Source organism: Podarcis vaucheri (genome assembly GCF_965113315.1).
Source record: "Podarcis vaucheri genome assembly, chromosome: 5".
NCBI classification, from domain to species: domain Eukaryota; kingdom Metazoa; phylum Chordata; class Lepidosauria; order Squamata; family Lacertidae; genus Podarcis; species Podarcis vaucheri.
In genome coordinates, this window is record NC_138763.1 from 98,039,569 (window position 1) to 98,055,709 (window position 16,141).

Consider the following 16,141-nt stretch of genomic DNA (forward strand, 5'->3'; position numbering starts at 1 on the left):
AAGCAAAGAATTTGACAGCTGTCAAAGCTGCCAAACATACAGCTTATAGGAAAAATTGTTACTTAAGATCCTTCTGGATTAAAAGGTGTTACAATTGAACTTAAACTGTTGGAAACAAAGTAATAAAAATAAGAAAGAGGACTGTTGGAAATAACCAGATTCCCTCTAGGGGGAACTCTGTGGAATTACAATGGCTGTGGATGGAAAGGTACTGGCTGAAATCGAAAGGATGTTTTCTCTGGTGGGAACCTTACAAGAGCATATCTCAGAAATGGGTAAACATATAATGACCTTCAATACAGAAACAAGTAGCTCTGCTGACTGTAAGGAGGACTGGAATGAGAAAGAACCCACAGCTGAATCTGAAGTGACAATCAAAGAGAAGGAGACAAAACAAGAGAAAGAGAAAGCAAAGCTGGAAGATACTAACAAGAATTTGACATCTGTGGAATACAAGCAAGGAGACTATTGGATTAAACCTACAACAAATCCACGAAGGAAGCAAAAGACGACTGTGGAGGCCCTGGAAGTTTATGGAATACAGGAATCTAAAATAAAGAAATACAATTGGGGCCTCCACATTGACTTTGATTCTGACTTTGACTATGATTTGAAAGATCCATGCCTTGTGGAAATTCTTCAGCAGTTGTATGTAAGAGACTATGGATGGACTGTGATAGATCTCTTTCGAGATTTGAGGACCGACATAAAGGATTACCAACAAGACCGGCGGAGAGGGACTGTGAGAGATGGGAGAGCCTCGGACGTGAGGAACCCAGGCTAAGAACTGATATTTTGGACATATATTGGGAAGGGACGCAAATCGGGGATGGGAGGGAGGGAAAGATGTAACTTTAACAACACTCAGGATAATGGAAATTAATTAATATGATCAATATGAAAGATAAAATGGGAAATCGATGGAAGAAAACTGAGATCCTGCTTAGAACAATCGTATTCTTTTATAAAAGGGCTATTATTGAGCTGGTTAAGTTCTTTGAGAAACAAAAATTTGCTGATCTAAATTTGGGAATAGGGATGCAAGGGAGGGGGTGGGGGGAAGTCGCAGACCAGGGTTATGAAAACAAGTTTTTTCTTTTCTGAAACTTTATATCTTTTTTGTTTTTGTGTATTTTTTGTCTGTTTGTTTTATCTGTATGTTTGTCTTTAAAAAATGTGAAAACCCAATAAAAAATTTTATTTTAAAAAAAAAATATTTTGGAAATTTATAAAATGTTGCTGTATTTCCAATACCCAGACTGCTCTGAATCTTGTCAGCTATGGGATGATATGAATATTAAAATTACTGAAGCTGAATGGAAAGCTACATGATCCCGACCTCATTTACACTCTATCTCTGCTAAAGTACAGGAGACTAGCCTGATGGCACAGGACTCCAATTCACCTGAATTATATTCATTGGAGTCTCTCCGCATGTTGTTGGTGGGTTTGTCAGGTTAAGGAAGTGCTTTTTCACCTGTGGAGGACTATGCCAGAGTGGCAGATTTTTGGAAGATACAGTGGTGCCTCGCAAGACGAAAAGAATCCGTTCTGTGATTCTCTTAGTCTAGCGGTTTTTTTGTCTTGCGAAGCAAGCCCATTGACGGATTAGAGGATTAGCGCTATTAGCGGCTTATCTGCTGATCGGATCAGCTGATAAGCAGCTTAGCGGCTTATTAAAAGGGGGGAGGGAAGGGGGAAAAAAAGCAGGAACTCGCAAGACATTGTCGTCTTGCGAAGCAAGCCCATAGGAAATTCGTTTTGCGAAGCACCTCCAAAACGGAAAACTCTTTCGTCTAGCGAGTTTTCCGTCTTGCGAGGCACCACTGTAGTATTTACCCAAATCACACAGCAACCTATTAAACCAGATCCTCTGTTAGCTTTTCTTCCCTTTGTGCTTCAAGATGACACAAATCATTCTTTAATTCACAGAGACCTGAATTAGGTTACTGGTTGTGGCCCATCTCAAAATTGCCTAGCACTGGGAAACTCTGGGGTGCCTTTCAGTTAAAGCATATTTGGCAAGTAGCTTTGAATGATAAATTGACACTTTGAATGATAAATTGGTCGACCTTAGGAAAAAACGTTTTAAGAATAAGAATCGATGTATAAGTTCGAGGTTTAAGTTTGGATAAGGTAAAATTGGATTTCTAAAATGAACTAAATTAAATGAAAATAAGGTTTGCAAAAATAAATCTAAGATAAACTATTAAGTTAAAGTTGAGAAATAAGTAATAAGAATTTGCTGAGCTAATAATTAGAATTGGTACACAAGAAGGGGAGGTGTGAGGAGGTCTGAGAAATAAGTTAAAAGAAAATAAGCAATTGAAATTTTACGTGTTTTTAATTGTGTTTTAAGTTTGGAAGTAAGTGATAAGAAAATAAGGGATTGAAATTATACCTGTTTTTTGTTTTTGTTTTGTTTGTACTACTGTGTATTACTGTTTTTTTATATATATAATTTTTGAAACCTCAATAAATATCTTTTTTAAAAAAAGATAAATTGACACAGGAATTTAAAAAAGACTGCAATATGAATTCTAGCAAGGAACGCATCTTACTGAACAAACTACATAACTAAACGTACCAGGCAAAATATTTGATAGGTTTTGTTCTGTGTTCTTAGATTTATCTTCATTGCCATTGTTTCTGTTTCCTGAATCTGTAGATTATAAAAAAAAAATAGTACATCACATGTAACTGAATGTATCTTGGTTATATATTATGTCACACAAGGAAAGATCAAATTATTTTCTACACAAACAAGGAAGAAGTGACTAGAACATTTATAACTCAAGCAGCAGCGACCAATTGAAACTTGAGAATTAAAACAAAAATTCTGGGTGCAGAAATGTATTCTTCAATAACACTTTTGAGATGTTTATTTTCCTCATTTTTAGTGGAAAGGACGCTAGAAATCACTTTCAGTTTATATTTGAAGGAAAGCAACTACAACTAGTACTGACCACGCAGTCTCTTGGATTTACTGCTGCGTTGTGCCCTGGCATAAAGCACAACCTGCTGAACAACTTCAAGTTGCTCCTGAATCCCAGGGAAGTGGAAGTCTGTGCACTCCTGGCAAACTGTTGCAAAATCTGGAAGAAAGGAAAGAAAGATCGTAGATCTCAGTGGAGAAGAACCTGGTTTACGAGCCATAAGTTCACATGATTGAATACTTTTCTGTGTAAAAACATTCCCTTCACACAGAAGACTAGATGTTGGGGAAAGGTTCTAGCATGCAGGAGGGCTTTGATTTAAATTAAAAACCAATGATTTAAAACCAGCAAGGAAAAAAGGGTGCAAACCTGACTAGTGAATAGTGTTAATTTACAGCCAAACAGAATGTTATTTATCCCATTTTTCATTCTTACAAGTGGGACTTACAACTATTTGTCTGTGTGATGCACTTCATTATATCAAATAAGAGGTGGCTGTCAAATTATCAATTATATGTTAGATCGGGCAAAAAAAGGAAGTACAGTGGTGCCTCGCAAGACAAAATTAATTCGTTCCGCAAGTTTTTTCTTCTTGCGAGTTTTTCGTCTTGTGAAGCACGGTTTCCCATAGGAATGCATTGAAAATCAATCAATGCGTTCCTATGGAGACCGTCTGGGGACAGAGGGGAAGTGCCGCTCTGTCCCCTCTTTTGAAGCAAGGGGCGGAGAGGAGAAGATCGCTTCTCCCCCTTGCCGCCCCTTGGTTCAAAAGGGGTCCGGGGAGAGAGGGGAAGGCGCTGTGCCTTCCCCTCTGTCCCCGGAGCTTGCGGGGCTGCCAACGGGAGAAGCGATCTTCTCCCCGCCACCCCTTGCTTCAAAAGAGGTCCGGGGACAGCAGGGAAGATGCGCTGCACTTCCCGCTGTCCCCGGAGCTTGCGGGGCAAGCTTCATTTTGCGAAGCAAGCCCATAGGGAAATTCGTCTTGCGAAGCAACTCGAAAACGAAAAAACCTTTCGTTTTGCGAGTTTTTCGTCTCGCGAGGCGTTCGTCCTGCGGGGTACCACTGTAGTTTTATAACTTTTGACCTGAACTCAACAGGAAGAAATCCAATTCAATGAGGACGACTTACCTCTTTTGATCCCACTGTATGAACTGATGCGATTATCCACTAACAAGACCAGGCCACAAAGAGAAGTTGAATAAAGCGACAGTGCCGTTTGAAGCCTGTGGAGTTTGACTCCACTGCGGTGATGACGCTTGTGCTTGCAGAAGTCCAGCATATCTGCCCTCAGCAGTCTCAAGTTATGCATCGTTTTCAATTGGGCTCCTAGGCAGGAGGAAAAAATAAGATGTGTGTGCGAGAGACAGGGAGTGGGAGAAGGACCAAAAGGAGCTCAAGTCACCTCGGAATAAGCATGTCCAGATAATCTGACTTTACTGCTAAAGCTAATCTAAAACACACTATAAAATCAGTTATCTCATCCCACATATAGAGGGAGCAATAGCAAAGACCAGAGCTATACTGTATGTCTCAGTTTAAAGACATTTAACTACTGTTAGCTTCTAATATCAAACCACACACATTCTCTCACCAAAGGTGAACATATACATTCTCTTAGTAACTTGTGGAAGAACAGAGATATGTATAGTGAAATAAGCCCAGTAGACTCACCCCAGGTCAGAAAAGAAATTTACTTAACCATAGTGTAGCAATGTTCTGGTGAAGGCAAAGTACACCAGTTCAGAGAGAGATAGCAGCAAGTCTGCTAACATTGCAGCAATATCAAGCAACCCAATCCATAACAGAGGGAGGTGGAATACAAAAATATCTAGAAAACAATAATTTGACTTCAGGGGAAATCAGACAGTTTTAGCAGCCGTCTATTTGAAATAAACCCATTTTGGGTCCATTTGCATTTAGAAAATCATTGGGCTATCAGAGAAGACACATTAGTCATCACTGATGCGATTTCCAAAATGAATTACTTTTGCTGGTGCACGAAACTTGCTTTACACTAAGTAAACTTAGTGATGGAATATCTGCACAACCTTTTTCATAATCAATACCACAGGATGCGGGTGGCGCTGTGGGTTAAACCTCAGCGCCTAGGACTTGCTGATCGCATGGTCGGCGGTTCGAATCCTCGCGGCGGGGTGCGCTCCCGTTGCTCAGTCCCAGCGCCTGCCAACCTAGCAGTTCGAAAGCACCCCCGGGTGCAAGTAGATAAATAGGGACCGCCTACTAGCGGGAAGGTAAACGCCGTTTCCGTGTGCGGCTCTGTGTGACCCGGAAGTGTCTGCGGACAGCGCTGGCTCCCGGCCTCTAGAGTGAGATGAGCGCACAACCCTAGAGTCTGGCAAGACTGGCCCGTACGGGCAGGGGTACCTTTAACTTTACCTTTAATCAATACCACTCACTGATGTGGTTACCAAGATTAGGTTTAGATCACAACTTAAAACATGTTTCAAATTTTGGTAATTTGTGGCCTGTATGTGTGTTAAGCCATTGAATATGGATATGTGGACAAACATGTTCAATCTGGAAATGAATGAAAACGTGGCTGTGAGAAAAAGCTCTGGACGTTCAATCTTTCACTTACCCAGATGAATAGTGAAACTTTCTTCCAGCTGTCTCTGGTCTTCAAAAAGCCTCCCATTGCCTTCTGCAGATTCTCTCCACTGATTGGGTTGGACATTTATTTCATCACTGAAATGACAAAAAAGAAAGAAAATGAAGCCAGACAAAGCTTTCTGTCCCCCACTGCCTCCGTATTTATTAATTTGACAGGAACAGGCATTTTACCCTAACCATGTGAACTGCAACAGCTTCAGGGGCAGAGCTAGAGAGCCCATGTGGTGTAGCAGTTAAGAGTATTGGACTAGGATCTGGGAAACCAATGTTCAAATCCCCACAAAACCCTAATTGCTTGCTGGATGATCCTGAACCAAACGCTGCCCTTCAGCCTAACGTACCTCACAGGGTTGTTGCAATGACAAAATGGGTAGGGGAAGCGCTGTGCTCACCCCTTTGAGCACTTTGTTAAAACAAACAGCATAGCACAGAGAAACTTAGCCAACAGGCAACCAGCTGCCACCTTCATATTTAAGTCCCTGGTGCTGATCTTGCAACACAAGCAGACCCCTTTGTTGTGACAGAGTAACATCCTATCCGGGTCTCTACCACCTCCTGTGTGCTTTTAGTTCACATCAGGGTGTGGATTTTCTACACTAAAATAAAATAACAGTTCCATAAATTAATAATAATAATAATAATAATAATAATAATAATAATAATAATATATTTATTGTCATTGCCCCCTTCGGGGACAACAAAATTACTTGACTGCTCCATAAAAACACTAATTAAACAATACAGTATAATACAGCAAGGGAGATTAGATGACTTCCCATTCAGGGCCGAGATCGCTCTGGAGAAGAAGCTGTTCTTAAGACGGCTCGTTCTTGTCTTCATCGTCCTGTATCTCCGTCCCGACGGCAAGAGCTCGAAGAGACAGTGACCAGGATGCAATGGATCTTTTACTATGTCCAGTGCCTTCCTATGGCACCTTGTGGCATAAATCTGCTCTAAGGTGGAGAGTGGGCAGCCAACAATGCTCTCTGCTGCCTTAATCCAGGACTAGATTCAACATTTGGCCAGAAGAAGCGACGGACCCCAACATCCCTAATCTGCTCTTTCTAACAGATATAATCCCTAATCAGCAAATTAAGAAGAAAACTAAGAAAGAAGGGTACCCGAGAGTGGTGCCGGGGTTTTTCAGATCCTCATGAAGCTTTACCACCCATTCCTGATACTCCTGTTTCTGGATAGCTGTAGTTTGCTTCAGTTCATTGTTCCACTTGTTCTCCAAAGCCTAAAAGGAGACGTTGAGTCAGCCAATTGATTAACAACAAATGAGCTGCCCAATTTATTTAAATCAGGTACTTCATTTACCTGCTGGGATTCAAAGTGTTGTGCTGCCAGCATGTTTACGTCTTGATCCGATAGTGACTTCCCTAGTTCTTGCATCACCTTATCCATTTCAGCACCTTGCCTACAATAAAAATCTAGTCAGAAATATTTGTAAAAAATAGATATGCATCACAATTTGGCCCTGACAAGAGACCCCCTCCCGGCACCATAAACATATGTCAATAGAAGAAAAGCTGAGAATAAATATATTTAAAACAGCGTCTTGAATAAGAGCATAAAAGACAATCAGCACTAAAAACCATTAAAGGCTCGGTGGAATGAAAACCACCAAAGGGGGGGGGAAGTCAAATTTCCCTGGGGGGGAGAGTTCGCGACAGGGTTTCTGCCACCAAAAAATGGTTTGTCTCCTCTCACATTGGCTCCCAGTACGTTTCCGAGCACAATTCAAAGTATTGGTGCTGACCTTTAAAGCCCTAAACGGCCTTGGTCCAGTATATCTGAAGGAGCGTCTCCACCCCCATCGTTCAGCGCACTGAGATCCAGCGCCAAGGGCCTTCTGGCAGTTCCCTCACTGCAAGAAGCCAAGTTACAGGGAACCAGGCAGAGGGCCTTCTTGGTAGTGGCGCCCTCCCTGTGGAACACCCTCCCACCAGATGTCAAAGAGAACAACAACTACCAGGCTTTTAGAAGACATCTGAAGGCAGCCCTGTTTAGGGAAGCTTTTAATGTTTGATGTATTATAGCATTTTAATATTCTTTTGGAAGCCGCCCAGAGTGGCTGGGGAAGCCCAGCCAGATGGGCAGGGTATAAATAATAAATTATTATTATTATTATTATTATTATTATTATTATTATTATTATTATTATTATTATTATCTCACTGCCATTATGTAAGCTGCCCTCCAGATGTTTGGAACTGCAACAGCCAGGTGGAGGATGAAACTAAAGGACTATGCAGAATTGGATAAACTAACAGGAAGGATTCGAAATCGGCGGGACCAGAAATTCAAAGAAGACTGGAGTAAATTTACAGATTATTTGAAAAGTATTTGTGATGCTCAGACTATATTTGTAGGTTTGCAAGAAGTTTTGTGAGGAGTATTATTGGAATTATTGCAAAAATGGATAAGGGGGAGGATGGTTAGTTAAAACAATTACCGTATTTTTCGCCCCATAAGACGCACTTTTTCCCCTCCAAAAATGAAGGGGAAATGTGCCTGCGTCTTATGGGGCGAATGCAGGCTTTCGCTGAAGCCTGGAGAGCGAGGGGGGTCGGTACGCACCGACCCCTCTCGCTCTCCAGGCTTCAGGAAGCTCTCCGCAACCCTCGGGAGACCGGCTCCGAGGGTTGCGCAGAGCTGCCTGCAATCCCGGGACCAGCGCAGCTCTGCCCGGCCACCGGGAGCCGGGGGAGAAGCTCCGCCCCGCTCCCGGTGGCCGTGCAGAGCTGCCTGCGGTCCTGGGACCAACGCAGCTCTGCGCCGCCATCCCGAGCGGGGCGCTAAGTCCCGCCCCCCTCGGGATGGCGGCACAGAGCTGCCTGCCGTCGCGGGACTGCAGGCAGGTCTACGCCGCCATCCCGAGCGGGGCGCTAAGTCCCGCCCCGCTCGGGATGGCGGCACAGAGCTGCCTGCCCTCCCGGGACTGCAGGCAGGTCTACGCCGCCATCCCGAGCGGGGCGCTAAGTCCCGCCCCGCTCGGGATGGCGGCACAGAGCTGCCTGCCCTCCCGGGACTGGTGCACTTCTCCCCATCGCCAGCCCCACAAGCTCGGGGGACAGCGGGGAGACAGAGCGTGCCTTCCCACTGTTCCCCGACCTGGTTCTTCCAGCCCCGCACCTGGGGGGGGGGGGGAAATAAATTTTTTTTCTTTATTTCCCCCCCAAAAAAACTAGGTGCGTCTTATGGGCCGGAGCGTCTTATGGGGCGCAAAATACGGTAAAGCCAATATGAAACTAAGAAATGCATAAGAAGTGGTCAAAATGGTGGATCATAAGAGGTGCTGATGGAAGTCTAAAAAAGATTATGTAAGTGAGGAAGTTCTGTGGTGTGTATTATAATTTATATGTTAAAATTAATAAAAACTATTATAAAAAAGGAATTGCAACAGCCAGCATGGCCAGATGATGGGGCAGGGCAGTTTACATGCTGCAATATCCATTTAGCATAGGCTTTCTTCCTTTCTTTGAAAAAGTAGGGAGGTTTACAGAGCCCAGGAAGCAAATCTGACAAGCTTAAAAGCTCTCTCTTCCCAGCAGGGAAAACCGGGCACAGAAAGAGCTTTTAAGCTGTCTACCTTGCATGAATTTTATTTGTGCAGTATCAGCTGCCCAGCCATCAAGTGTGTGAAGCTGATATCGCACAAGTTAAATGTGTGAAATAGTGACCTGTCCCCATGAAGTGTTTCCAGAAAACTCCATGCTACACAGCTAGTGGCCAGGATCCAAAGAACTATGACCCTAAAACTAGTTCTATCAACTTCATAAGGAGGCTTATTAAGACCCTTCCATGACCATTACTTTTAAGTTTGTAAAGGACTGCAGATTTGTTTTTAATCAACAGTGTCACACACACTCAACTCTGGCAAAGGGAAACTTCAAAAACTGTCTTCGGCGGGAACAATACATTAAAAAAGGAGGTGCATTAAAAAAAGAAAATCAACTGTCTGTGCTTCGGTTCCTGACAGTATCTAAATTTCTGGTAGTTCTTTAGAAAAACAACACACACCAGATTAACTTCTTCTCTCTTTATAATAATTTTAGGTCTAACAGAAAATGCCAAGTTTAAAGAATTACCTTTCTCGTAATTTTTTCAGTTCCACATCTCTTTCACTTATCAGTTCAGAGATGCTAACAAAATAATTGTGTTCCAGATTTAACAGCGTTTCAGAAGCAGGAGAATGGATAAGATCATGATAGACATCTGCAAAATCTTCATCCCAGCTTGGGTCTTCAGGTCTTGCATATTCCAATGTTGCCTGGAAAATTATAAAATGATGATAATGCACATGAAAACTAAAAAAATAAAAAATTAAATTGTTATACTGATTGGTTGCCTGTGGGACATTTTTGTTTTGATAAAATTTGTGGGTTTTCCCTTGAAGATTTTGCCTCCATGGTTCAGAATCCACGTGCTGACAACTGCAGCCATATCTAGCAAACTGGTGATCTCTCCCACATTCATTCTTGTATAGCAACTGTCAATAACCCAAATAAAGCGTTTTTTTTATGCTCCAACAAGATGCTAAGCACAAAAAAGGCACTTCAGTAATTTTGCCAACTGGCCCAAAAAGGTTGGTGATCCCTGATTTGGGCCATAGTTTCCCAAGAGGTGTCACATAGTTTTAAGATGCTGATTTCAGGTAATCTGTCAAAAAGGGGCTTTGATTCAGATCTATGATTCTTAATTTGGAAGTTGATGCCAATAGTCCCTGGAGAAACAAGATTTCTGAAAGGAAATCTGTGAGAACTTGAATTTGATCAGGGGACACCGTGGCAGAATCAACTCTATGTAGACTTTTCATAAATTCCTATTAGCTGATATTTGACTCCACTGATTGAACCAGATTGATCCAGGGGCTAACGACAGCTGCTGGGTATGTGCCTCAACAACAGCGGATGTGTATCACATTTATTGGGAATGCCCTAAGATACAGGATTTCTGAAAATTAATGTGAGATACAAGACAGCTACAATTCACTATTCGATTCAGTATCCTACTATTTGGCTATGTAAGATTTATATAAGGTTATGAAGATATGAAAATGATTGATGAGCATATGCCAGTTAGAAGCACTGCCAACCAGAATCTGAGAACAGACACCAATCACACCAGGGAGGTTTTCATTCCATTGTTCTGCATTGTTTCAACTTTTCAACTCCTCTTGAAAAAGTTTCTATTCCATCAGGCTTATTTAGGCAATTAAGAATACATCTTTCTACAACAGGTAGCTGATTTCTCATTTTAACTATTTTATATGTTACTTTTATTGCATGGTTTACAACAATTGTTGTAAACCACTCTTGATATTTTTTTTAAGGAATAACAGTATATAAATATTTTTACAAATGAATATAAATAATAACACAGAGGTACAAAAAATTATTCGGTATCATTCTTCCTTTTAAACCCCATTCGTTTTGAATAATTATTGCTGTTCTGTGTTTATAAGAATCTTTAGAAAAGGCAGCAAGATAACTTTAAAATGTTCTTTATCTGCATTAAAGATTGTGAACAGTATGTTAAATAATATCAATGGCTCATACTGTCAGTGTTTAACAGTACTTTCCTAGTACAAGTGATTTTATTGATCAATGCAAACTTAAGGCAATACAGTAGATTACAGATGTACAGTATTTTTTGCTCTATTGGACGCATTTTTTTTCTTGTTCTCCCCCTCTAAAACAAGCACCTTGTTCAAGGTGCATTCAAGGAGTTCCCGCTGGGCTTTGGACGCTTTGGGTTCCTTTCGACCTGCTCTTTGGGGCTGGCGGGGGGGGGGGAGCACTCCTTTCCCCGATCACCAGGCTCCAAACCAGATCGGGGAACAGCGGGAAGGCGGCACTCCGCCTCCCCGTTGTCCCTCGAGCTTGTGGGGCTGGTGGTGGGGAGAAGCGCTGCTTTCCCTCACCGCCAGCCTCCAAACCACGTTGGGTTTGGAGGCTGCTATCCGCAAGCCTTGGGAGCCCGGCGGGCACTCAGACTGTGGTCTGAAGGCTTGCGGATAGCTTCCTGAAGCCTGGAGAGGGAGAGCGGTCGGTGCGCACCAATCCCTCTTGCTCTCCAGGCTTCAGCGAAAGCCTGCATTCGCTCCATAGGATGCACACACATTTCCCCTTCATTTTTGGAGGGGGAAAAGTGCATCCTATAGAGCGAAAAATACGGTAATCAAATTATATTTGTTAGTGCACCACATACCTTTAAACAGACAGGAGTGGGGCACTTCAGCTCTCCAGATGCTTCTGAACGATAACTCCCATCATTCCCAGAAAGAAAAACTCAGTACCACCTATCTTTTTTATCTGTTAATAACTTAAATCCATTCATGTGCTACCAACTACAGTAGAACCTCTACTTACGACTGCCTCTACTTGGGCCCAATCCAAGTTGCGACCGCGGGTTTGCCACGATTCGCGCACCAGCAGAAGTGGCTGCCGCCGTCTGCACATGCGGAGAAGTGCGTTGCCACCAAATGCGCCTGAACACAACGGCACTTCTACCAGTGACCTGGATCGACTTACGGACGGACCTCCGGAACTGATTATGTCCATAAGTAGAGGTTCCACTGTACTTAAAAGATTCTGTGCAAGCACACACAGTTCTTAAGTATCTAATATATAATGCATTAATAACATTTTTGCCAGTGTTTGTTAAAAAAGGAAAAAAGCAAACAAACTAAAAAGCAATTCATGTAATAGCAGAAAAAGGGAAGGCATAAGCCAGAGATGAAAACTCAACCAGCCTTCTAGCAATAATTAGTTGGTAATGCCTTGCGAAGTAGTTTATGTTCAAATTAACCATCATTCGTTAGAGCCAGAGAAGGGAGGAAGGCAAATAACTGAACAATGGAAAAGCAAACTCATTCTCTGAGCATGGATCCTGATGGAGCCAAAACAACAGTAGTTGGTTCATGTCTTTCTAATCAGAGAGGGAAATAACCAGTAAAGAATGAGTATGCTACAAAAATAAGTTTCAGCATCATCTTCTGAAGCGTATATAATGCTATGGAGACTTCTTACCTCAGTATAAGTTTTGGCCCAAGCATTTGCCAGTTGGTGTAAATCTACTTTGCCAGACTTTACAGCTTCCAGGGCTGCTTCTGCTTCTTCATCGTGATCTTTTATGGATTCCTCCTCAATGAATCTACTCAGGGATTCTTTTAAATCTGAAATAATGGCAGTTTTTGGGGGGGCATCCATCAACTGAAATGCTTATCTTATTAATTTACAGTCATTATAAAGGGTAAATTCAATTTTTAATGGTTACTAAGAGGACATACATAGGAAAGGTTGTAAGTTCCACACATTTGGTGTTCAAATCCCTCATATCCGATTTAATATTTTTATGCATTACAGCTTGGTGGTCTGCTTCACAGGTGGAGGGATCATTACCACAGCAGAAAGAAGGGAGGAGGAAGAGTTCAGAGAAGGGAGGGAAGGAAGGAAGCCCGCCCCCCACCCCCGACTGTTTAAAGAGGAGGGGAGGAAAGCTGAGATCAAAATTAAAGCTAGCAAAGCAGAGTTAAAGAAAAACAAGGGAGTAGAACTCCAACAAATGTCAGTCCCATGTCTCTGTCTTGGGCTAAACACAGTGCAATTCATCACATGAATGAATCCCATGCCATCCAGATAATATGTCTATACAGCACACAGTTTATTAGCCACTGTGGCAAACAATGCTCCTTTTAAAGTGATTATTCCATTATTTTAAGTGATCACAGTATCTTGTGGGTCATTTTATCCAAATGATGTGACTGAATACGCAACAGGAGTTTCGCCCCCACCCTTGGGCAAAATAAGCAGCTATGAGTTATAGCCTCAACTGCCCTACATCCAAAAACAGAGTTTTGCATGTGCAATGGGCCACCTATGTATCTCCCTCCGACATCTGCAGATGGCATTACGTGAAATCCAAGTTCTTTAGAGGCCCTATGCAGCTGTGAGAAAGTCTATGTTTGATGGTATAGAAGAAATCCTTACCATTTTCTATGAAGCATGGCAAGTTGTAAGGACGCATCAGATGCCTATGCAAATGGGTAGCACTTTCTTGAACTGGGAATTTCAGAGGAACTGTAAGCACAAAACGTTGGTTTCCAGCCCTGAATTCATACAGAAACCCTCTCTCCTTAGTACAGATTGTTCCTTGGTCACCCTTCATTTCAAAAGCTTCCTGCACTGAAGCAAAAGGAGAATGCTATTACTGTTATATCTTTACACAAACACACAGGAAGGGCAGAGTAGCCAGTAAGTGAATTTTTAAAAAGTAAAACAAAAAAGGAGATTGAAGACATTCACATTTGTTAAAAAATAAGGTATTTTCTTATTTTATTCACCCTGCATAAATTAATATTGCAGTAAATAAGATTTGCCAGATGTTCCCTGGACTAAAACAGGACACAGTCACAGAATAGCACCACTGTTGTTTATTTTTAAAGTGGTGGGTTTTTGTTTGTTTGTTTGTTTGTTTGTTTTAAAGATCTGATAAGGCAATTGCAACCTCAAGTTAAAAAATGAAGTTTACAAACAAAGTACAGACAGATGCCATTTTAGGCACATCTAATATGTGTGTGACCGTGCTCACGTGCATTGCACTGAACCCAGAAGTTACCCCAAAAGTCACAAAAAGGGATGGACTGACGTCTTTGCAACTTCCTTCACACACTCCTTCAAAGAATCAAGGAAGGCAAACATCATAATAGAATTAAAACTTCTACAAAATAGTTTAAAACAACCTTCCGAAAAAGATTTTAGTATCTTAGAGGAAGGAACAACCAGCTACTATTTTGAATAGAAACATTTCTGTTAGGGGTGAGAATATGCGACAACATTTTGTTGTAAGCCCCATTTCTAATACATATAAAACCACTTCTACACACATAGTTTTATGTGTTTCTTTAAGCCTTTCAAATAGCTTCTGAAGTTAAATACATTTTAGGAAATATGTACAAGCTCAAGAGGTTGCTTGGGCAGGCCTGCTTGGACAGGGTGTTTTACAACAGGGCTGCTGCATCTTAAGACCCCAATTTTTGGTGACTTCATCTTTTAAACATAGGGAACCTGAAGTACGGTTGATGGCTCCAGCCTACTGGGGGGAGCAGGGTGCATGTAGAAGAAATTGCATTGGCATCCACAGGCTACAGTGTTTAGAAGATGGGCTGGCTTCAGTTTTATGTAGCTTACAATATATATGTATTATTATTATTATTATTATTATTATTATTATTATTATTATTATTATTTATATGCTACCCTATACCCGGGGGTCTCAGGGCAGTTCACAGAATAAAATCAAGATATAAAACCACAAAATACACAAGAAAAACAAAAAAGCCACCCAACAGCCCCCTCACAATAAAACACATTACTATTATTATTATTATTAGTAGTAGTAGTAGTACTGTAACTCTCCCTCCCCCCCCCCCCATACACAATATTTTACATTTCAGAAACCAACTGACAATTGAATTAAGTTTGCTTATGGTCTATCCTGGCCAGAATCATTCACAAGAAAAGTAGCAGCTGCTTAGTGGGCCACTAGGAACCTGCCAGCAAGAGATCCACCAGCAGAAACCCCCCACTCTCCCAATTCCACAAAGGACATTGTGTATCTTGGTCTCTGTCCCAAAAGAATCAATTCTTCTGAATGATCATTTGCTGGAGACCCCTGGTGGGGGAGAGAGAGAAGGCTCTTCCCAAGGGTCCCCCATGGTCATCTGGTTGGCGCTTGTGAGAAGAGGGTGGTGGGCTAGAGGGGCCTCCCTTTGGCCTGATCCTGCAGGGGTTTATGGTGGGGAAAACAGGAGGGCATCCCCAATAAAATATCTGAGGACGTTGCCATTTAAGTAGGGTTGGATTTAGGTTTGATGAGCCCCTAAGCTACTGGAGGTAACGGGGCCCTTTATATGTCCAGCTGTGTCATCAACAAATTGCGGCTCTTTTTTGTGTTGAATATATACAGTATATGGCAATTTATGGACCTAATAGGTATTTAAAGCCATTTGCACAAAAACAAAATATGTATTTTATCAAAGTAATTGTTGAACTGAAATATATTTAAGAAGTATATCCATAGTGGGATGTGGGTGCCGCTGCAGTCTAAACCACAGACCCTAGGGCTTGCCGATCAGAAGGTTGGCGGTTCGAATCCCCGCGGCGGGGTGCGCTCCCGCTGTTCAGTCCCAGCTTCTGCCCACCTAGCAGTTCGAAAACACATCAGTGCAAGTAGATAAATAGGTACCACTCCGGTGGGAAGGTAAACGCCGTTTCCGTGTGCTGCTCTGGTTTGCCAGAAGCGGCTTAGTCATGCTGGCCACATGATTTGGAAACTGTCTGCAGACAAATGCCAACTCCCTCAGCCTATATGAGTGCCACAACCGCAGAGTCGTCCACAACTGGACCTAACAGTCAGCAGTCCCTTTACCTTTTATATTAATAGTGTACAGTGGTGCCTCGCAAGACGAAATTAATTCGTTCCGCAAGTCTCTTCGTCTTGCGGTTTTTTCGTCTTGCGATGCACGGTTTCCCATAGGAATGCATTGAAAATCAATTAATGCGTT

At 42.1% G+C, this 16,141-nt stretch overlaps 1 protein-coding gene across 4 annotated transcripts in view; it reads right to left on the bottom strand.

Moving 5' to 3' along the window:
• Window positions 1-16,141, bottom strand: part of FERRY3 (FERRY endosomal RAB5 effector complex subunit 3) — a 30,878-nt gene that overhangs the window by 11,329 nt on the left and 3,408 nt on the right. For 3 of the 4 annotated variants that reach the window (XM_082223150.1, XM_082223152.1, XM_082223151.1), the window contains 9 exons: window positions 13,566-13,755; window positions 12,606-12,751; window positions 9,663-9,844; window positions 6,889-6,988; window positions 6,690-6,808; window positions 5,537-5,643; window positions 4,066-4,263; window positions 2,967-3,095; window positions 2,588-2,662 (listed from right to left, as the gene is read on the bottom strand). In XM_082223150.1, the coding sequence (XP_082079276.1) occupies window positions 2,588-2,662; window positions 2,967-3,095; window positions 4,066-4,263; window positions 5,537-5,643; window positions 6,690-6,808; window positions 6,889-6,988; window positions 9,663-9,844; window positions 12,606-12,751; window positions 13,566-13,743 (1,234 nt within the window). In that variant the 5' untranslated portion in view covers window positions 13,744-13,755. Of the gene's footprint in view, window positions 1-2,587; window positions 2,663-2,966; window positions 3,096-4,065; window positions 4,264-5,536; window positions 5,644-6,689; window positions 6,809-6,888; window positions 6,989-9,662; window positions 9,845-12,605; window positions 12,752-13,565; window positions 13,761-16,141 lie in introns of all 4 variants that reach the window. The other variant, XM_082223149.1, reaches the window with a different exon arrangement.